This window comes from Protopterus annectens, chromosome 5.part1 (assembly GCF_019279795.1).
Source record: "Protopterus annectens isolate FY-2018-M chromosome 5.part1, PAN1.0, whole genome shotgun sequence".
NCBI lineage: Eukaryota > Metazoa > Chordata > Ceratodontiformes > Protopteridae > Protopterus > Protopterus annectens.
This window is the reverse complement of record NC_056736.1, coordinates 539,258,267-539,280,647: the sequence shown is the minus strand read 5'-3', so window position 1 is coordinate 539,280,647 and position 22,381 is coordinate 539,258,267. Positions and strand designations below refer to the sequence as shown.

Sequence of the window (22,381 nt, the reverse complement as noted above, 5' to 3'; positions counted from 1 at the left end):
GCTGGATTTACCAGAATAGAATTTGCATTTTTAGTTATTTGGATCCGGCGGCATAATGTAAATCTGTTCAGCAAAGTGTTAAAAGAAGCACAGGCTAGACAAGCTGCTACGTCGTGGTCTGGGCCTAAACAATGTATGCAATAGGAGTGGAAATCCTTATGAGGTATTTGTTTCCCACAAGATAAACAGTTATTAACTTTCTCTGACATTTATAGAAGTCTTGAAGTAGTATTCGTAGTAGTAATCTCTGGATCTGACCGACCGGCACTTGCGAACAGCTTCAAGACTGAGGAAAATGGTGTCGGCTGATGCCTTTATGGTGAAGTGCGACACCAGACCCAGACTTTGGAATGCTGCCTGATGACAATTTGTAAGGACTGCAGATGCATCCTTGAAGGACATCGGAGCCAGGGAGACTCCGTCCTTGGAGCTGACCGTACTTTTACTGGAGGACCCGCTGAGGATGAGCGATCCTGGGATCGCTTCCTCACTCTGTCCTTAGACTTAGAAGACTTGTCTCCATCCCTGGACCTCTTGGCAGGAGGTCGAGTCGCGGAGACGGAAGCAGACGCCGGGGCAGAAGAGACCTGGGGCCCGGTGGTAGGAGGGGGAAGAAGGCCCTTCAAAATTAACTTATTCCTCCTGTCCATCAGTGCCTGGGGATTAAACCCACCACAGATGGATCAGGAGGTCTTCAGGTGGGCAACCCCAAGCCATTCAACGCACAGAGTGTGGCCATCAGCTGAAGACAGCTTGTGGCCACACTCTCTGCATATGTGGAACCCTGGTTTGGGGGTCTCAGACATGCTGAAAACTGAGAGGCCCAAACATACTCTCACACACACAACTAGACAAGGAAAGATTTTTTTTTTTATTTTTATTTTTTTAGAAGAACTGATGCAAAGAGCACGAGGGGAGGTAGAAGAATAGAAAAGGGAAAAGTTTTAGAGAAAATTTAAGAGAAAAAGTGTCACTTAACCTATCACGATCCAGACATGAAGCGCGACAAATGAGATCTGAAGGAAGGAAGGAATTAAACAGGGGCATTATAGGTAGGGGAAGAGCTTGGGGCTCAGATCAAATGCTGGATATGTGGCCGAGTCAAATCTGTGACAGATCCAGTAACCCACAGGTTGAAGACCAAATGAAGACAACAACTTCAGATCAGTTGTTAATACTAATCTTGAAAATTTAGGACCCTCAAATGAAAAATTAAATAATGAGAAAAAATTGCATAAACAGGAAAAGATGCATACTACACTAAAACCAAACATACACTAATTACAATGTCGCATGTGAACACACGTTCAGTAAAACAAAGCAGCATACACCCTCACACTATCACAAAATAAAAAAAGCAATACAAATTATTTACATAAAAATTAAATATATTTTAAATAAACATACTGAACAATAGCAACACGTTTTGCTGGAGTGTGTGGCTTGCTGTAGTTTTTACAGTCTGACAAGAGTTAGCTCTCAAATTTTCCCAGGAAATTATATACAAATTATTAATCAGTCCTAATGACACAATTAACAAGTCAACTGTCAAGGTTTCTTAAAAGTTTTGCTGTGTCAAAAATTGTGAAAAAAAATCTTACTTTTCATTTATTAAATCCATGACAGTCATTCTTCCACTATAGCACTACAACATATTAGTTTTGTAAACTACTGTTTCTCTCATTTAATTTTGCTCATTTTCTAGGAAGGATGTGTGATTCTCCCTTTAAAGCAATGTGCCTGCTTCACAACACAGGTTTAACAATCTACATATTAATATACAAATGCAAGCTATATTGTTACCCCTGAACATATTTTAACATCCGACAGATCAAAATGACTCTTAACACCATGTTCATTACAATATCTACATAAATTTAAACAAAAAAGAAGTTATGTACTTACCATAACATTCCATGTTTGTAGTCCATCTCGCCTACATTCTTGCTGGATGGGTTCAGAGCTGAGGCCTTGGCCGATACTAAAGCTCGAGAGCTTTTACTGGCTTGAGGCTAACCCCTATCCCATGGTGCATTACTGCACTTCCCCAGATCTTGTTTGCAAGAAAGTAACTACATACATAATAGTAAGTAGACTATCAATAACTGTGAACATACAAACAGAATACTTGTATTACTATCATACCAAGTGAAGTGACAACTACAATAAGGTCAGACAGCATAATGGATAGTCCATCAGTTCCTCCAGGATAAAAGAAGGGGGAAGGAGGGTGGGACACAAGAATGTAGACGAGATGGACTACAAACATGGAACGTTATGGTAAGTACATAACTTATTTACGTTATGTAGTGCTATCTCGCCGTAATTCTTGCTGGATGGGACAGCGTCACTAGCACCTTTATCCTGGGTGGCTCAGGCAAAGAGATTCTTCAGCACAGTGGACCCAAAGGAAGACCTGTCCCAGGAGGCCAAATCCAATTTGTAATGAGTGACAAAGGTATGAGGTCTTGCCCAAGTCGACAAAGTGACCTTAGAGACAGGCAAACCTTTGTTTTTGCCTGAGAAGGAAACAAACAATTGGTCTGATTTTGAAAATCTTTAGTCCTGTGCAGGTAAAATCGGAGTACTCTTTGGACATCTAATTGGTGTAGTCTGTCTTCTGATTTGTTACTATGATTTGGGAAGAAAACTGGTAATTCGATAGCTGTGTTGAGATTATGTTCTGAACATATCTTAGGAAGAAAGGAAGGAAGGATTAGTTCTGAGGGAGACTCTATCCTTGTGGAAAACAATATAAGGAGGTCGAATGGTGAGGGCTTGCAATTCTGAAACTCTCCTAGCAGATGTTATAGCAACTAAGAACAATGTCTTCCAAGACAACAATTTCAAGTCAGATGAAGAAGACGGTTCAAAGGGTGGAGAAATTAAAGATGTGAGAACTAAGTTCAGGTCCCAGGGCTCCAGTGGTTACCTGATTGGAGGTCTGAGAAGGACTCCTCCTTTCAAAAAGGTTTTGCATAAAGAGTGGGACATGATTGGATTTTCCATGTAGCCAAAATGATAATTAGAAATGGCAGCTAACTGAACTCTAATGGTAGCAGCTGCAGCTCCTTCTTGAAAAATGGATGCAAGGAAGAACAGGATAGACTCTATGGGAGCTGAGTAGAGATCTGTGCCTTGGTTTGCTGCCCAAATGGAGAACCTTTTCCACTTACTGGAATATCATTTCCTGGTAGAAGGTTTGTGTGAAGAAATCAGGATGTATTTGACTGTAGGGGAAAGGGAAATACACCTGGCTATTCTTGGAACTGGAGCAGCCATGCTGTCAACTTTAGGGTTTGGATGGTAGGATGGAACTGTCCTGACTGATGAATTAGGAGGTCTGGAGATGATTCCTCCAAGAGATAGGGCCACAGGAAGGGGAACCAGACTTGGTGAGGCCAGTAAGGAGCAATGAGGATCAGGGTACTCCAACAGTTTTGCTTTCTGAATCACTTTTGGTATGAGAGGAAAGGGTGGAAAAGCATAAAGGAGTCCCGTAGGCCAAATGTGGACAAGAGCATCCCTGGGTGACATCTCCGGATGGGGAATGAGGGCAAAGTAGTTGCTGTATTTGGTGTTCATGTACGTGGCAAATAGGTCGCAGCAAGGCTGGCCCCATTTGTGGAAAATCTCTTCCGCAACTTTTGTATTCAGGGATCACTCGTGAGGCATTAGAATTGCTCGACTCAGTTTGTCTGCTATCACATTGGACTTCCCCGGAATGTGTGTTGCTACCAGAAAGCATTGAGTGTCCATCGCCCATTTCCATACTCTTAGAGCCTCTCGACAAAGTGGGTAAGATTTTGTTCCCCCTTGCTTGTTTATGTACCACACTACAGACACGTTGTCTGACTGAATCACAATTGTCCTGGTGGGAAGAGAACTGTGAAGTGCTTGCAACATGTACAGCACCGCTCTCATCTCCAGAATATTTATGCGCAAGTAGTTCTCGTGATCCTGCCAGATACCTTGGACCGTCATTCCCAGATAATGCCCCCTCACCCTATCTGGGAAGCGTCCTTGGTCAAGACTGCATTTTGCTGAGGGGGAGCAAATGGGCGACCTAGATGAAGTTGATCCGTACCGCAACCATCATGTTAGATCCTTCTTGCAGGAGTTTGTGATGAGTATTTGGTGAGACAAGGGGAGATCCTGCATTGACCACTGGGCAAATAATAGCCAGTGAATTACTCTCATGTGCAGATGGGCTAGGGGAGCTAAGAGAATGATGGAAGCCACAGTCCCTAGAAACTGAAGGACTATCCTGGCCTGTACTTTGTCTTTCTTCAGCAAGAATCTGACTTGGTTGTGCAACAATTCTATCCTTTCTGGTGTCAGTTTTGCTGTCATGGTGGTTGAGTCTATGTCTGAGCCTAGGAAGACAATGCGCTGCCATGGAGATAAGACGGATTTTTTTAGATTTATTGTAATGCCTAATCTGGTGCACATGGCTAGAGTCTCGTGACTAGTTCGGATTAGTTGGTGCTTGGTGGTAGCAGTGAAGAGCCAGTCATCTAGGTACGGAAACACCTGGAATCCTTGACATCTCAGGTGAGCCGTTAACACTGCCATGCATTTGGTGAACACTCTGGGGGCTGTAGTGAGGCCAAAGGGCAGTGTTCGAAATTGAAAATGACTGGCTCCCAGCCAAAAGTGTAGATGTCTTCTGGAGAGCCTGTCCATTTTGATATGGTAGTACGCGTCCTAAAGATCTATGGAACACATCCAATTGTCTTTCCCAATAAAGGGAAAAATTGACTGCAGAGTGATCATATGTAACTTCGATTTCTTTACAGACTTCTTGAGTTTGCTGAGATCTAGAATTGATCTCCAGTCCCCTGTCTTCTTTGGAACTAAAATGAATCGTGAGTAAGTTCCGGATCCTATTTGCTCTGTGGGGACTTCTTGGATGACTCTTTTTTGAAGCAACGAGATGACCTTTAATGTTGTACGGTCTAACTGAATGGGTGGCACATCTGGTAATGACTGGTTTACCAGGGGATCAGAAACAAAGGGAATAAGGTAACCTCTGGAAATTATATTTTGTACCCAACGATCTTGGGAAATTTGTAGCCAGGTGCTTGGGTACAGTGAAAGACGACCCCCGACTGCCTCCAGAGGCGGACAGTCGGGCAACCCCTCAGAGGTGATGGAAGGGAAGATCGGAGAAAGCATATCTGTCTCCCTGATGCTACGGACCTCCTCTGCCATGAGAGTGGCATCTTCCATTATATCCTCCCCCTCTGCCTCTAGGAGAGGGTTGACCTTGTGCCCGAGGGAAACCTTTCTGGGATTTACGGAACCACATTTTCACTCCTGTTTGACCATTGGGATAAGGTCTAGAAGGAAGGGAGAAACGGACTCTGACAGCAGATAAGATTTTCCCTTCCTGCATGCACCTGGTCAAAGTCTCTTTTACCTGAGGTCCAAAAAGAGTTGAACCATCAAAGGTGCCGTTGGTAAAGGAAGACATAAAGGATTCCATAAAGTTGCACAGACGCATCCAGGAATGTCTCCTAAGAGAAATTCCTGCTGCGGCTGCCCTGCTCGCTCCGTCAGCTGCATAGGAAATCAGCCTCATGGAGGAGTTAGTGATAGATGTAAGGGTGGAGAGCTGTGCAGATACCTTGTCTGTGGATCCTGAAGCTACTGAACCCTGAAGGGTATCTCCCAACTCCTTCAAGAGATCCCTTTGAAGTCTAGTAAAATGGGACAGGTAATTCAGCGATTGTAAGGTAAATGCCGCTGAAGAGAAGGTATGCTTTCCATACCTATCCATCATCCTGGACTCTTTATTAGGAGGATGGATATTTGAAGAGGTCTCTGACAACTCCTTTTTTGTGGCCGCTGCTACCACAATAGCATCCACAGGAACTCCCTTAGAAAGAAAAGATTTGTCTTCTGGAGCAGTCATAAATTTGTTTGGCCTCCTTGGGACAGGCTCCACTGTGTCCAGGGAGGTCCAAGCTTTCTGGGATATGACTTCCAAAAGTTGGTCATATGGCGGTGTCATCCAGGAGGTGGAAGTACGGGAACCAGAGGCCTCAAGGTACACTGATTCGTCCTCATTAGGGTTACAGGTCTTCCAATCACCCCTCTAAGGATTTCAAGGATGTCTGCAAAAGAGACATCCTCAGAGGGGGATCTTGGGGACTCTTCTGACTCATCCAAATCAGTGTCTGACGTGACGGACTCAGGTGAGTCAATGTGCTTCCACTTACAAAGTCTCTTCCGAGGAAGCTCTCCAGTTGGATAATCTGGGGAGGTCGTGGAAGAGGGGACACCTCCAATGGGGGCTCCTTGAGTCTCTGGTTCCCTATGCTGAGCAGCAGGCAGGGGAGAAGAGGTTGCTACCAGCTGCTGGAGGGACATCAGGTCCAAAGGCAGGCTTTGGTATTGGACAAAGCTTTCTCTATTGCTTCGTAGGCCTTTCCACCCCGCTTCAAAGAAGACCTCCGCTCTGAGGAAACGGAAGGTTGGCTCCGTGCAGAAGGGACAGGTTCCGAAGCAGACATGGGAACCGAGCTCAGTCGAGTCGAAGCACCGAGAGGGAGGGTTGGTTCCGAAGAAAAACCTGGGTGACTATCCCTCTCGGAGTCGACTCAAGAGCGTCGGCTCCCAGACTCCTCGGCTCCAGACTGAGCCGATGAGGATAGAGTTATCGGTTCCGAGGAATGGAATCGAAGGATGCAGCACAGAAGGAACTGAAGTGTGCGACTCCTAGAGTGAAGCAGTTGGAGGCAGAGCAGTAGTTTGAAGATGGGATGGCTCCGAAGCCTTTGGGTCCGGAACAGCTAACTTTTTAGCCAGAGCCGAGTCGCAGAGCAGCCTCTTCACCATCTGCTTGATATCCTCATCTGAAAGTGTCCTGAAGGAACAGGTGGAGATAGAAGGAGATCTCCTCTTTTCGAAAATAGGAGACCTCAAGGTTTGGTGAGATAGGGTCCAAAACAGGTCAGTGTCTCGATACAGAAGGTTGTCTCTGCACCGAAGAAACAGACGGCACTGAGACAGAAGAAGAAGAATCTTTGAAGGCTCCGAAACTGGAACCGATGGAGATTTTCTCTTCAAAGTTTTGGGAACTGTCTGACCAAGTTCCAGTTGTTCCTAGAAGGAACTAGACATAAGACCCCTATCTATCAATTTTCTTCTTCTTTCATTAAGAACCCTAGTACTAAAGGCTTGACAGAAAGTACAGGGTTCTTGTAAATGAGCCTCTCCAAGACAGTACACACAGCTGGTGTGAGTGTCAGTTAGAGAAATTTTCTGAGCACACTTGTCGCATTTTTTAAATCCAGAAGGGCGGTGTTTTTTCTGATCTCTGTCTTTATCTTTGGACATTTTCTGGAAAAAGATAACAATACAATACAAAAAAACAACAGCAATGTACCACTAGCAAAGGAGGAAGAAGAAAAAGAACAAGCACTCAGAGAGGAAGGCCCTCTAATTTAAATGGGCAACTACAGCCCTCTAACTAAAAACGGGCCGTACAATCCTCAAGAAAAGGGGACAGGGGCACAAACTCTCTCAACAATCACACAAGTAATAGAAAAAGTCTTAATATAGAAAAATAGAAAAAAAATTAGACAAGAAAATCAAATATTTATCGAAAAAATACTTCTTAGCCAACGAGCCAGTAAGGAGACAACCTCGAAGCTTTTGCGGCAAACAAGATCTGGGGAATTGCAGTCATACACCATGAGATAGGGGTTAGCCTTGAGCCAGTATAAGCTCTCGAGCTTTAGCATCGGCCGAATTGGAGCCGAGAATCGGCACCAAACCCATCCAGCAAGAAATACGGCAAGATAGGACTACATAACATCACTACTTTTCACTTTGAGATGTTAGCCAGGTATAAAAATCTTAGATTTTCCTTAAAGTTCAAGTACTTCTGATGTTTAGTTAAGATGGCACATATTGTTAACAGACTAGGGTTCACAGACTGCACAGTTGTCTATATGCAGACATTTTGCAAAATCAAGAAAATGGACTATAATTACTAGTACAGTATTACAACAAATCTGAAGATAAAACACATTTTACTGCCTTGTTAAAGATATTTGCAGTTACTTACTTTGGCTTTGTAATAGCTTAAGAAGGTCTTTATCTGTTTAGGAAAAAAGTGTAAATAATCTTTATCAATATGGATGTCTCTGTCTAGCCAAACTGTCCTACGTACAGTAATTAACATGGCACACTAAGACAATGTGAACAAGATTAGGTGCAAAATAAATGTCCAAACAAATTAAAAACATAGCTTGCATCTCTCTCTTCGACTAAACATAAGTGCATCAACTTTACAACAGAGATTAACAGATAGATGAGATGTCTGGTTCCAAAAGGCAAGGATGAAAAGATCTGTTTTTAACATGGAATTCTTTAGCATGTAACTACAAAACTGCATAGATGAGACAATCTGGTCTCCTATTATGTACAGCTCTGTAAGTTACAACATTTTAAATGTGATTCTTAATTACAGTGTCAGATGACATAGCACAAACAAAAAAAGGTATAATGTAAAGAAATTTAAAAACAAAAGGTCAAGGGGCTTGATTGTCATTTTCTGCTTCGGCATCAGGCACAAGTGGAATCAGCCACTGGAACCCTTAGTTAGTGAGTACAGTAGTAATTAAAGCAAGATTACAAATAGACCAAGCTCCTAGCTGTTAATTTCTGACATCGCTAAGATAAGCACACACTTTTTTTTTTAGACAAAGACTATGTTGTTGCGTCTTTCGGCTTTTCTCGGTTAGGGGTCGCCACAGCGGAATTCCGGTCCGCTAATGATTGGTAGTTGATTTTTACATGCCAAGTTACCAGCCCTGATGCACAACCTTCAACGAAGGTACGCCCATTCACACATGTCTCCACACAGAAGACACTCTAGCTGAGAATCGAACCGGACAGCGTCTTACTGTGTGGCGACAACGCTACCGCAGCACCACCACCGTGGTTTTAGACAAAGACTATAATGTATTAAAATTCAATGTCATTGCTAAGAATTAGCACTTTAAACGTTACATCCAAAAATGATGCCAATAAAGGTCAGGGTGTGACTGACAATGGTTGACAGATTCATAGATAAGCATGGACAATCAGTATACAGCCATTTACAAGCCTAACCAATAAGCCATATTCAAAACCTCCCTTCAGCCTCGAGGAGAGCAACATAAGACAGACTGAGGGAGCATCCAAGACTGCACTTGCAATTATCTAGGTTTACTTTGAAGATGGCAGGTGTGCTGTTTTTCTTTAACTGTAGTGGACATTTGGGATACAAAGGAACAACACTAGGAAATGGTCACAAAGGACCATAAGAAGCCTAGCCATAAACACTTTTCAGTAGATGCACTTAAAAGTTTATGCCTTCTTTTTAAAGCACTGAATAGTGCTTAGCTCTCAAACAAAGCAGGGCTGTACATGACAATCCTGATGTAAATTTTAAGTCTATCCAACCAATCACCAAGACTAGCCTTTAAGGTAGACAAGTGCTGTACTTTGTTTGACCTGGAGTGGTAACTTACTTCATAGCCTGGGAATATGTTGAGTTAAGAGCCTCTCTCTCCTTCAAATGTAATTGTCAAGAAACAATCACTGTATTTTAAAATGATATGCCTATATGTAACCCATATAGGATAAGAACCTACAACCCTCATTATCTCTACTGTGCAAAGTACTTTATTTACATGCTGAGCTATAGCAATATATGAATCTGTTATAAGAATACGTGTTACTTATCTGTTGATTGGGGTTTAAGTCCTTTAACAGCATAACAGGGGAATCATTTGTTTTACAAAGAAATAGAAGGTCACAGAGGATGGGCCTTTCATTGCTCCAAAGGCTAAACAGAGATCACCAAGGAGACCCTACAACAGACGGAGTACACAGAGAGGGCTGTCAGTCTGTTCAGATAACTGAGGGTCTTGAGGTCAGCAATCTTTTTAGTTAGGAATCAATGAGGTCTCTCAATCGGAGTGTGCCACTGATCTTTTTAGTTAGGAATCTCAGATGTCTTTCAAGCTGAGTCATATGTTTAGACAAATACATACCAAAAAGGGCACTAAATTCAATCATGGGTCTGATGAGAGAGGAGTAAGGGGAAATTAAAAGTTCTTTGGCTCTAGGGAATGCTTTTGGAAATTATATTAGCTAGACAGAAGGCTTTCTGGACTGCTATGGAGACATGATGTACAAAAAACTAAGGAATTATCAATGGTGGTGTCTAACTGAAGGCGTGTGCTGCCTATGGTATGATGTGGAAATGTTTTGTTTACCAAAATAAACTATACTAAATTTGCATCATGTTTAATTTGAGACCCTTGTCATTGCACCAACTGCTGGCATAATCTCATCCATGATGGAGCAACTGAGTCAGTGGAGGGACAAGTAAAAGCACACATTTATACCAGTCTGCAACTTTAGATTACCAGGCCAGGGCTGTTGGCTTAAAGGTTTGAGAAACAGATGTCAAACAGGATAGGACCCAACACTGAGCCCCATGGTAATGCACTGGTAACGTTTTTGCTTTAATAAGTACCACCTGCAACTCTAACCACATGGGTTTTGTCAGACATCCAATTAGTCATCTACCACATAACATAAAGATTTATACTCCGATTTAGATTCTGTCAGTATTGTCTGCATGGGAAGTAGTGTAAAAGGTCTTGGTCAGGTCCAGATATGCTGTATGTTTTGTTTATTTAATCATTAAGTGGGGTAGAGCACTGATCCATATGCACCATTTTTTCAAACTCGGACAGGATTTCAAAATGGTACAAATGGGCAATATTAATATATAAAAAGAATAAAATGTGAGAGAGGAAACAGCTGTAAGATACAAAAAATGAAGAAAACAATGTCTCAGAAGCTACATATACACACACACACACACACACACACACACACACACACACACACACACACACACACACACACACACACATATGTATATGGATCTACATCTAATGGCCGAAATTACATACAGCTGAAACTTAAATTGCCGAGACCAGTTTGCTGAAAGTGTTATTAGCTGAAAATACACTTTGCTTAACGTCAAATTGCCGAATTGGAACTATAAAGCAGTTCCAGCATGTTTAGTATATAAAGAACACAGGTTTGCTCTAAATCGTACGCCATACCTGCCTAAATCATGGCGAACGTGGCACATGACTCACCCAGAACCTTAGGATGTATACACAGTACAGAGAAGTCTCAGAGAGGTAGGGACATGCTCGTTACTGAAGGATTCCTGTACCATCTGAATAAAAGTACAAAGAGGAAATGTATCGTTTTCCCCACTGTAGTGCGATCTTGGAGTTAGTATATTTAAGTGGGGGGTGTGGGGGGCTTGCCCCCCTTCACAATAGTGTTTAAACTATTTAATTTAAATAAAATGACAATAAATGGATGCATGCATGGGTTGGTGGTGTGCACTGTCACGTTTGGCAGTTGCTTCAGCAATGAGTTCGGCTAAGTGTGGTTCCGCCGTTTGGGTTTCGGCAGTTTGAACTTTTGGTTTACTGGTCTCAGTAAAGTGTAATTTGGCCAAATGTAAATTCGGCCATTAGATGTAGATCCATATATATATATATATATATATATATATATATATATATATATATATAGGATCTGGACACATGCTCGACTAGCATATGTCCAAATCACAAAACATCGAACACACATACACGAAAGTGCTTAACATCAACAAGCGCGTCCGTGTATGTGTGCCTGTTTCGTAGATCGGTCTACAGTATGGGTAAGGGAAAATTCCCTTTTCTCCACTGTAGTGCGACATCGGAGTGAGAATAATAAAGTAGGAGGTGTGCCGGGGGTGCTTTTTTTGAACTACACATACATGGAAGCGCTTTTCGATGTTAAGCACTTTCGTGTATGTGTGTTCGATGTTTTGTGATTCGGACATATGCTAGTCAAGCATGTGTCCTAGACCCATATACATACATATATATATATATATATATATATATATATATATATATATATGTATATTTATAGAGACACACACACACACACACACACACACACACACACACACACACACACACACACACACACACACACACATACATATGTATATTAAAGTGTTCAAGTTACAGGAGGGCCTCAACCTTGGGTACTTTTTTAAGACTCTTGGCACTGAGTACAGTCAACTTAACCTGTTCTGAATTAAACATTACTAGGCTGGCATGTCCAACAGACATGAACTGTTAATCGTACGATGCAATCTGATTATATAGGTACCAACTAAACATCCACATCCTTAACAGAATCAGGTTTGGAAAACATGGCATTCAGAAAATGCAGAGGATCCTTTAAGCAAAACGCACGCCCAGAAATACTTTCAGTAGAGCTGCCTCACATTGCCAAGGTAAGGCTAGAGTCCCATGCGTCATAGTTTGACACAGACAGTATCACAGCAGTTCATCATTGTTTTCTACATATGGCTGAACAGCTAGTACAGAACTTACAGCATGACTGAAGATAAACATGGCAGAATACACAATGTAAAGGAAAACAGAGAGGTTAAAATTAAAAACAGAAACAAGCAAAAATGATGAGTAGGTTTAGCTCTCTTTTAGGGATGACATCAAAGCAACAGAAAAAAAACAGTAAACACGAAGTAGAAAAGGCATTACAGATCACACTAGAGCTTTGTAATGGCATGACAGTCTACTCAAGGGTAGCATAAAGAATCTTGATTATGAAATGGAAAGACAGAAGAAAATGTCAGCTGTATTCTTTAGATGACATATAAAAGTGGGAATATAATGCCAGTGGGGGACTTCAATAAGTCAGATGTTAACTGCAACAGCAAGGCTGCTGATACATCCGAGAGCAGAAGTTTTCCAAATGCCCTATCAGGGGAAGACATCAAACAGCCACTGGCTGAACCTTCTCAAGAAAGAGCTGTCCTGGGCTTGGAATTCTCAAATTGAGAGGAAGATATGACCTTAGATCTGAAAGTAGGCTCCAACTTAGGAGTAAATATCAGCAAACCATGCGCTTTAAAATAAAATTAAGTGCAATCAAGCCAATTCTAAGTGGATGTTATGGACTTCAGAAGTGCAGATTCTACAAGCTGGAACAGTGCATCAGACAAACAGTAGCAAGGAAACACTGAGGTAATCTTAACGAATAGTAGAAATCAAAAGTAGAAAATCATGGGAACCATTTGAAATACTGGGACCTGCTAGAGTGAGTTCCGAAATACGGAGACTGAATGGCCGAACCAATGGACTTACATATACCAATTCCAATATATAATTTCTTGGAATATTCCCTTTTCTTCAAGGTATGGTGATCTCGGAGTTGGTACATATATATATATATATATATATATATATATATATATATTTATATATTTATTTAAGTTCAGGGGGGCTTGCCCCTCCTGCAAAAGGAAAGTTTAAAGGAGAAGAGCGATTTTCGAGATTTGCTCTTCTCCTGTGTTTTTGGTCTTTTTTTTTTGGTTAATTGGTTCTCGTCATTTAGAGTGCCGGCATTTCAATAGTGAGCCAAAAATCACTTTAGTTCTTAATTTAGGTATCATTAAAGGTTTGTAAAAACACACACTGTAGTTATGAAACATAAGGAAACATAGAAGCAGAAGCCAAGAAAAAGTAGCAGTTAAAGCATCAAGAAGAAAGAAGGGCAAACAGAATACCGAAAGCACAGACACAGGACAACAAGGTTAGTACAGTCATGAAAATACGTAATATACTTACAGATTTGTAGATGAACAAAGAAAGAAAAGGAGGTGAAGCCTGACAAAATGGAATGGGTGGGTAGAAAACAGTGTGAGGTACTGCCAACTGTACTTGAAGAAGTAAGAAAGTGCATGTGTGGCATATGCCAGCGTAGCTGGCTAAGTTTTGTAAATAGTCTTGTGTCATTTGACTGTCAGATTGATTTGTACAGATGCTTGTATTAAAAATGTATTTGTAAAAGTTGCTTATATTAAAAATACTGCAACAGAATCTTAACAGACTTCTGAATGTTTATTGTGCCAGAGTCAGGTGACTAGATGTGATGTCATTCTATAACCAGCTGAGGGACGGAACTCTGGAAGCTGCAGTTTGTTGTTTTTGTTTTTCTTTGGACTCTGATATAAAAGATCTATGTCAGTTATCACAGTTCAATTGTTAGTTGTACAGTTCAGTCAATGTGTAGTATATCATCTTGCCTTGTGGAAGTCAGCATCTCAACAATACATCTTACCTTGTGATACTAAGTGAGTTAACTAGGGACAGTTTCTCTTTAGTTCAGTTAGGAATAATACAATGAGATTAGTTTAGTATTACTTTCTTTCTTTTCTGCATCTGTGAGATTCTATCCAACTGTGTTATTTTTGGAAACACTTTATAATCTCGAAATACTGAAATGTCGGGTTTCAGTATCTCGAGACTATAAAGTCGAAATTTGAAAATAGCCAAAGTGCATAATCGTGAATTCGAATATCTCGAATTCGCAGTTATGGCTTTACGCTACGTAATGTCCAGGATTGTATGTGGATGGTGTGCGGTGCCGTGTGTGGATTTAGGTGTTATGTCAGGTAAGTGAGTGTTTTGTAAGGGTTTTGGGTGTATGTGAGTGTGCTGATATGTGTGATGCGTGTGAGGGCCTGTAGAATGTGTGTCTGTGTTTGCTTTTGTTTACTGTTTGTGCGATCTCTGAGTTAGTATATATAAGTAAGGGGAGTGTGGGGGAGCAGCCCCCCATATGGCGGGTGCAGGGGGGCTTGCTTATTTGTGTTGCAGGTTTGTGGATGTGTTGCTTTGTTTGTTTATGTTGTGGTGTGGGTGTTGTGGTATATGTGTGGTCTGGTGTGTGCTGTGTTTTAGGTGTTTTGAATTTTGCAGTTTTGAGCTTTGCGGCTTTGCTGTTTCAGTGTTGCGTGGATTCGATTTCATGGTCTCGAAAAACTGAAATTCAAGATTTCAGTATTTCGAGATTATGAAGTGAATCCGTTATTTTTATATTTCCTGTGACTGAAACTGTCGTTTATTGTATCTAAATATTCTCCTGTCTTCTATTTTATTATCCATTATTAAATATTTCTATGCCTTTTCATTTTGGATGATCTTTAAGAGAATACTTTTAACATCTTGAGAGTACCTGTGCTTATTTTAGTGACACTGTGGATACTCTGATAAGCCTTACTGCTTCAGTCACACTCTACCATTTATATCACTATTAATTTGACACAGTATAATTGGTCACCCTTTGTAAGAGTCTTAGAATATTTGACTGGTGGCAGCAATCTACCTTCTAATCTGGAGATAAGGGACACAGCTGGTGAATCTGTGTCAGGTTTGTAAGTGTGTGTGTGTGTGTGTGTGTGTGTGTGTGTGTGTAAAATCAGATATTCAAGTTTGTGTGTCAGATACCTGGAATTGGGACACAGTGCTCCAAAGTGAGTCTTGTTTGGGATCTTGAGAGACAGTGGATTGTGCTCCCTGTGTGCTCTTGAGGGAAACTGTGCTTGATGCAATTTCTTCCCACAGTATTTACTTCCCTGGACCCCTGTCTAGCAGGGTGACTGACGTGATCCCCGGGGTGAATTTCCTATCTCCCATCCAGTCATCAAGGTTCCTTTTAAAGAGGGCCAAAGAGGCACTCTGCTTGACATGTATGGGCAGTCTATTCCAGAGTCCGGGGAGTCTCTGGGTCAGGAACCTATCTCTCCAGCATGTTTTTTTCATTGTGATGACAAGGTTTAGATCCCTGGAGTGTGTGTCTCTGAGGGATTGGGATCTCTAAGTGTAGCATGTCCAACAGCTCTGGGTTTGACATGGCCCAGCAGAGATCACCTCTGAGTAAACAATATGCAACAGAGTATAGGTGGAGTTTTTTTAGATGGCCAGCATAGGGCATCTGCTTTAGAGCTGTGACTCTTTTAGTGAGGTATTTCTGTGGCCTTTTCAGGTGTTGCAGATGTCTTGAGAGGTACATACCAAATGGGGCGTTTTATTCTTTAATGGGTCTAATGAGGGATGAGTACAGTGGGACAATGACCTTCTTTTTTTCCTGGATGAAAAGCCCTTAATGATGAGGTGTGTCACATAGAAGGACTTCCTGACTGTTGTGGCGATGTGATTATCGAAGGCGAGACCACTGTCCACCTGTGTCCCTAATCACACTTTCGGTGTTTAGTGTACTGCCACCTATGTGGTAATTCACGGCTACATGTTTTTTCCCAAAGGGGATAACTATGCATTTCTTGGCAGTGAGCTTGAGCCCATGGCTCTGGCACCAAGCATCTGTTTCTGTAAGGCCCTTTCGTAGAATTTGAAATACTGTGCAAATCTATTCCTGTTTTTAGTGACTGCCTCTCACTGGTGTCGGTGGTGAGAACTGAGGCTCCTTGATTACTGGCCTGTGGTAAAGAGATGCTGTCACAAAAAGTAATCCTACTATATTTTTATGTCTGTTCAGTATTTACAAAGAAAGAGACAGAGAGAGAGGAGATTTATCACATTTTCAGCTGCAGAACTAGGGATAAATGACCAGTCCTTGACTTTCCATGAAATAAAGGGTCATGCATGTACGAGCTCAAAAAAGGTGCGTCATACAATGCAGTTTGATGAGATTCACACAAGAATTATTGTAGAGTTGAAGGCAGAACTGAAAATACTGCTCATTAAACTTCTTAGCAAACAATGGCTGGAGGGAAAGGTTCCTGAAAAAGTGTGAAGGGGTAGGTATGCTCCATCTTCACAACAGAGAGATCATTGTAAAGGCTAAAAGCTATTAAACTGTCAGTTTGACTTCAGCTGGAAAAAGAAATAGAACAAATCTACCATTTTCTGGAGACAAGTCTGGATCCAGCACAAGGTGATCTAAGCAGCTGTCTGGGGCCCACTGCTGTCTAGGGAGCACCATATCAGAAAAAAAAAAACAGCCCCAATCCCACTCACATCTCCCAACCCTTACTTCCACTCAGCTCTTCTGATTTGATATGTAAAAAGTTCCAGGAAGTCTCTTTTTCACTTGTTCTACATTTAAGCTGGTGTGAGAAGGAGAAAGATTGACAGACACACACGTGCTGGAGCATATCAAAATAGCATGGGTATTTTTTACAGCTAGATCACTGGTAATTTGCAGTGGAAAATTCAAGTTGAGCTGTTATAAACTCCATGGATATCTTTTGAAGCCGATACCAAAATTTAGATCTCTGGTAATGTAATTTGATGGAAAAAAAGTAATTTTTCCTTTAAAGCTACTACAAGCCATTAATGTGCTGTGAAAAAAACATGTTACCTGTAATATCTGGTAATGTTAGCAACTACTTATTTCATCAACGAATCATCGGCACTATCACTGACACTGTCTTCAGGTTTTCTTCTATATTCTCAAAACGTTTGTATAAGTTTTGGGTGACAGCTTAAACATTGCCTGAGTATACGAAGTGTTATGAAGCTGGCAACAAAGGGAAGACTAGTTTGCTTAGCTTCCATTATGAACAATGGTGCGAGGTGGATCCAGAAAGAATGAGAGAATATAATAATGTTTCGGTTCCTGGATTAAAGTATTTGTCTCCTCCTTTTCTTGGAACAAGAAATAGTCTGGTACAGAACCCTTTTCCCACATATTGTAGAGAAACTGGTTCTATTGTGGCTTGTTTGAGCAAAGTTTGAAAGATGGGAGAGAGCAAATGTAATGGATTGTAAGGAGGAGAAGGGATTTCACTGCATGGAGGCACTTCCTTCTAAGTCATTTTGTACCTGTTCTGAATGATAGAAAGAACCTATTTGTCTGAAGAGATGAGGAGTCAGTCTTTTAGGGAGGAGGTGAGTCTTTTGGATAGGGGTAGGGATGGACCGGGTTGGGAGGTGGGGGTAAATAGATAGACACAGGGTAGTCAGGCAGACTTGTCTGGGTTGGATGCCTCCCAGATCTAGAGTTCCTGTCTGGTTTGTCTTGGAATCTTTTTCTAGGCATTTTCTTGGCCTTATTAAAATGTCTAGACTACCTACGAGAGAAGGAACTAGGCTTTGCAAGGTATTTCCTCTGGCATCTGGGCACAAAAGAGATAAAGATCTGTCTACAGTCATTCATAATTTTAACTTCCTCATGCAAATGTTTGAACACACTAGCAGCATCTGGACCAAACAAAATGTGTTTGCTTAAAGGAGAGTCTAAAAGTTCTGCATTAATGTCTTCTGAGAGAGGCTGCGAATGTAACCATGCATACCTCATCACAGAACCTGTAACTGCTGCTGCTCTGAAAGAACCTTCTACGGCATCACAGCTGCATTTTATGCTGTGCTGAGCCACTTGCGAGGACTGTGCCAACAAAAATAAGACATGTTGTTTACTGCCTGGTTCCTTGGCGAAGACGTCTTATTTAAATTCCCCAGAACAGACCGAAGGTATTTAGTCATTTGGGTCTTATACATCAAGGCTCTAAAAGACAGACTGGAAGATGTACAAAGCTTTATCCCCAGTCTGTCCATTGCCCTGCTGTCTTTATCTGAAGGAGGAGCACTGGCAGCAGGAAGTAACTCAGAGGATTTGTGTGTAGATTTGCTAAACACAGAACAGTCCACCACAGGGTTTTTGTACAGACACTTTAAATCTTCAGACATTTTGTAGAATCTATCAGGCTTTTTAGGGGCTCGAGGCTTGTAAGTCAGGTGTAGTGAAGTGGATGCAAAAGCAGCAATAAAAGCCTGCAGAACAGGGGAACAGGTACAAGGGAAAAGGTGCCTACTTCCAAGAGGCTATACTATCTATGTTAAGCCTCAGAAATCTGCTTTGATTCCAGTTCAAAATGTTTCATCATATTAACCACAGTTTCTCCAAATTAAGCTTCTTCAACAGGGGAGTCAGGAGAAAGGGAATCTTCATCATCATCATCATCATCATCATCAGAAGTAACTTGACCTGGTGAGTGGATCAGGAAGGAGAAGGCTAAGAAGTGTTCACCCGAGTCAGATTCAGCCTCTTCATCATCAGAAGAAGAATCTAAGTGTCTCTTTTGGGGAATGGTAGGAAAAACAGAAATAGGAGTAGGGCCTGCACAGGATGGTGGCCTGAGTGCCATTATGGCCTTAAACAGGTCCTTCCACTCACTTTCCTTGGACATCTGAAGGAAGGGAACATTTTTGATTTTCTGTTTCTCCTTCCTAGCTTTGACTAAACAGGAAGGTTCCGATTCCTGATGTACATCAGTGAGCAATGCTAAAATTTCCTCTCTAAAATGAGGATCACTGGTCATTTTAGATCTCTGAACCCCCAGATGCCATACTGGCCTCAGGTGGGGTCTTGGTAGCGGGCATCTGAGTACCTGTCTGACATACCACACTAGTTCTGAAACCTTTGCAGGTACATCTGAGTCTGAATGGGCAGTCATGATATCAGGCCTAGGTCTCAAACATTTCCTTTTGTTTGGGCAGGATGTCAGGAGTGGAAGGGCCCACCATCTTTGCATGGGTGAGGTGCTTAAGGCACTGGGTTTTGAAGTAGGAGTTGAGAGACAAAAGTTTTGTTCTTAGGGCCTTTGGGACAAAGGACTGGCAGTTCATTCCATTTTTATAGTCATACTCTGTACCTAAGTAGAAAAGGCATTAGGAGTGGAGATCCTTGTAGGGAATCTGCCTATCGCAATCACACTTTCTGCTCCTAGCTGACATCTAATAGAGCAACAGACATCAATGCAACCAAAAAAAAAAATAAGGAAGGTTCCCCAATAGGGCACTTATCTGAACCAGTGAAGGCCAATGGTATCAATGACCATGCACAAAACAGACCAACATGTGTGAAACCTGCATTCGGACTGGTGGTGAGATAGTCTGAGGTTTTTTGTCCATATGTCCATTTATGTAACATTACACCTGATGGCATACATTGGGTGTACGGCTCCATGGAAGGTTTTTGGTAACAGCCGGATGTCAAAGTTATTTGGTGAGATAATCCAGTAGTTTGGAATACTGCAACAGTGATCTAAGGAAGGACATCTAATCAGCCTCAAAAGCTTCAGCAGTCTTAGAAATGGCTTTCAGGAGGGAAGCAAAGTCACTTCAATCATTAAAAATATCAATACTCTGGACCTTCTCTCTGTAATATTCAAGGAAGTGCACCAACAGATCACCCTTTCAACCTCACAGTTGAACTAAACAAGTATCCCTGTTTCTAGATGTAACACCATGCATGTACGTGCTGGGTTATGTATGGCATAATGCCTTTAATGGGATTGAGATGCATAATACAAATGCATTTAGGTGTACAGCTGTTTCCCAGAAGGTAAAAACAGCTTCTCTTTCATTCCAGTGTGCTGTGTATATCGTCATTGGTATTGTTATGCTTGGTAAGCATGAATGTACATGGTGATGTTGGTAATGAGGCTGGAGACAACTAAAGAAACTCCTGTGTTTTAAACCTCCCAGGCCTTGAACACAGAGGTTCTGATGAGAGAGGCCAAAGTACTGTTTGACAGAAGACAGAATGCATTTTGTTTATTTCCAATATTAGATATACTGCCATTTTTCCACATCAGGTGACTGCATGCAGTTATGTCATTATTACTCAAACTATCTATGCACAGTATGGATGACATATGCAGATGGCCACAATCTATCTGCTGACATGCTCAGTTCTATGGGGTCCGAATTTTATTTATTTATTTATTTGTTACATTTGATTACTGGGTAGTGTCCAACTGGGCACGTAGCCCATTTTCAGCGGAGACCCAGGGAGAAAAGCTCCAGCATTAAGTTAAACAGACATATAATATTAAGGTTTGTGATACTGAACATAACCACCAAGTCATACAATCATTGTCAGCATACAAGAACTGAATATAACATATTACAAAATAATACATGAGACCATATTGATAACTTATTACATATAATACAGGAGAGAATATTGTTGCAGAGGAGGCATGACAAATCAGCAAGCAAAGGGGAATAGTATTGCTGAAAATGAATGTATCCTCAAGTCTTGGTGAGTATCTTCATGAGGTGGACCCGTTTTTTTACAAAATCTCACCAAGACGACACTGATATATAGACTGCATTTTATATAGCATATATATATAGGTTCATAGGTTCACAGGATGATACTAAGTTATTGGCCTGGAGGCCTTTATAAGCCTAGCCAAGACTTTCACCCATGTTCCCACCTGTTTCCGCTGTCCAGCAGGGACACAGGTGGGATCCAGGAGTGTATTTTCTGTTTCCTGTCCAGTCATCCAGGTTCCTCTTAAAGAGGGCTAGAGAGGTACTCTGCTTAACATGGAGAGGGAGTCTATTTCACAGACGGGGGAGTTCCCAGGACACAAATCTATCCTGCCAACAAGTTCTATTAATGTCAGAGACCAGGTTTAGGCCTTGCATGTGATTTGCCAGAGTGAATTTTGACTTATGGATATGCAGCAACTCCATCAAGGCTGGGGCTGAGATGGCCTTGTATGCCAGGCACAGGTCACCTCTGAGCAGTCTGTATGAGACTGAGTACAGGGACAGGGCTTTTAGCCTATCTGCATAGAACAGGTGTTTGAGACCCTGGATTTTCCTGGTCAGGAACCTCTGTGGTCTCTCCAGCTGCTGCATGTGTTTGTCATGGTAGATGCCAAAGGGAGCACTGTACTCGATAATGGGTCTGATAAGGGAGGAGTACAGGGATGTTATGACCTTCTTGTTCCTGGATGAAATACCCTTACTTATGAGGTGGGCCAAGTAGAAAGCCTTCCATACAATGGAGGCAACGTGGTGGTCAAAAGTCAGGTTGCTATCAACCTGGGTGCCCAACTCCCTTACGACTGCTTATGTGCTAAGTACATTGTTATTAATGTGATAATTAGTAGGACACCATTTTCACCAAAGGGGATAATGATGCATTTCTTGGCATTAAGTCTGAGGCCATGCTCCTGGCACCAGTCATTAGTTTGGGTAAGGCCCTCTTGGAGGATGTTCACATCACTAGGGGGAATTTAAGACAGTTCCCAGCTTGCAGTTATCTGCAAACCTAGACAGCCACAGACCAGTGGTTTTAGCTTGCACCTCAGAAAAGTATATCCAAACAGTTGAGGCTCCAAGACCAATCCTTGGGGTACACCACTAGTTAAGGGTCTACTACTACGGATGGTTTCCCCTATTTTGACTGAGTGGGTTCTATCAGTGAGCCAGTTGCTACCCATCTGGTAACATATGGGTCGATGCCTAGCTGGGAGAGTTTATCTATTATGCCTGAGTGAGAAATAGTGTCGAAGGCTTAGGCTAGGTCAAGGTAGGCAGTGTGCACCGTCTTCCTCTTGTCCATGGCTTTGGTGACTGTTTTGAAGAAGTTGACAAGTTTAATAGGTATGATCTCCCTTTGAGAAAAACAAACTGTGTGGGGTCAAGCATTTGGAGGCTGC

General features: G+C 41.8%; 1 protein-coding gene across 4 annotated transcripts in view; it reads right to left on the bottom strand.

Annotated features, from left to right (window-relative positions):
• The window catches only part of PROSER1 (proline and serine rich 1), a 781,917-nt gene that overhangs the window by 186,468 nt on the left and 573,068 nt on the right, over positions 1–22,381 (bottom strand). For 2 of the 4 annotated variants that reach the window (XM_044073158.1, XM_044073160.1), the window contains one exon: positions 8,078–8,110. The exons of the other annotated variants lie outside the window; for them this stretch is intronic. In XM_044073158.1, the coding sequence (XP_043929093.1) occupies positions 8,078–8,110 (33 nt within the window). The remainder of the gene's footprint in view (positions 1–8,077; positions 8,111–22,381) is intronic. 4 annotated transcript variants of the gene reach the window in all.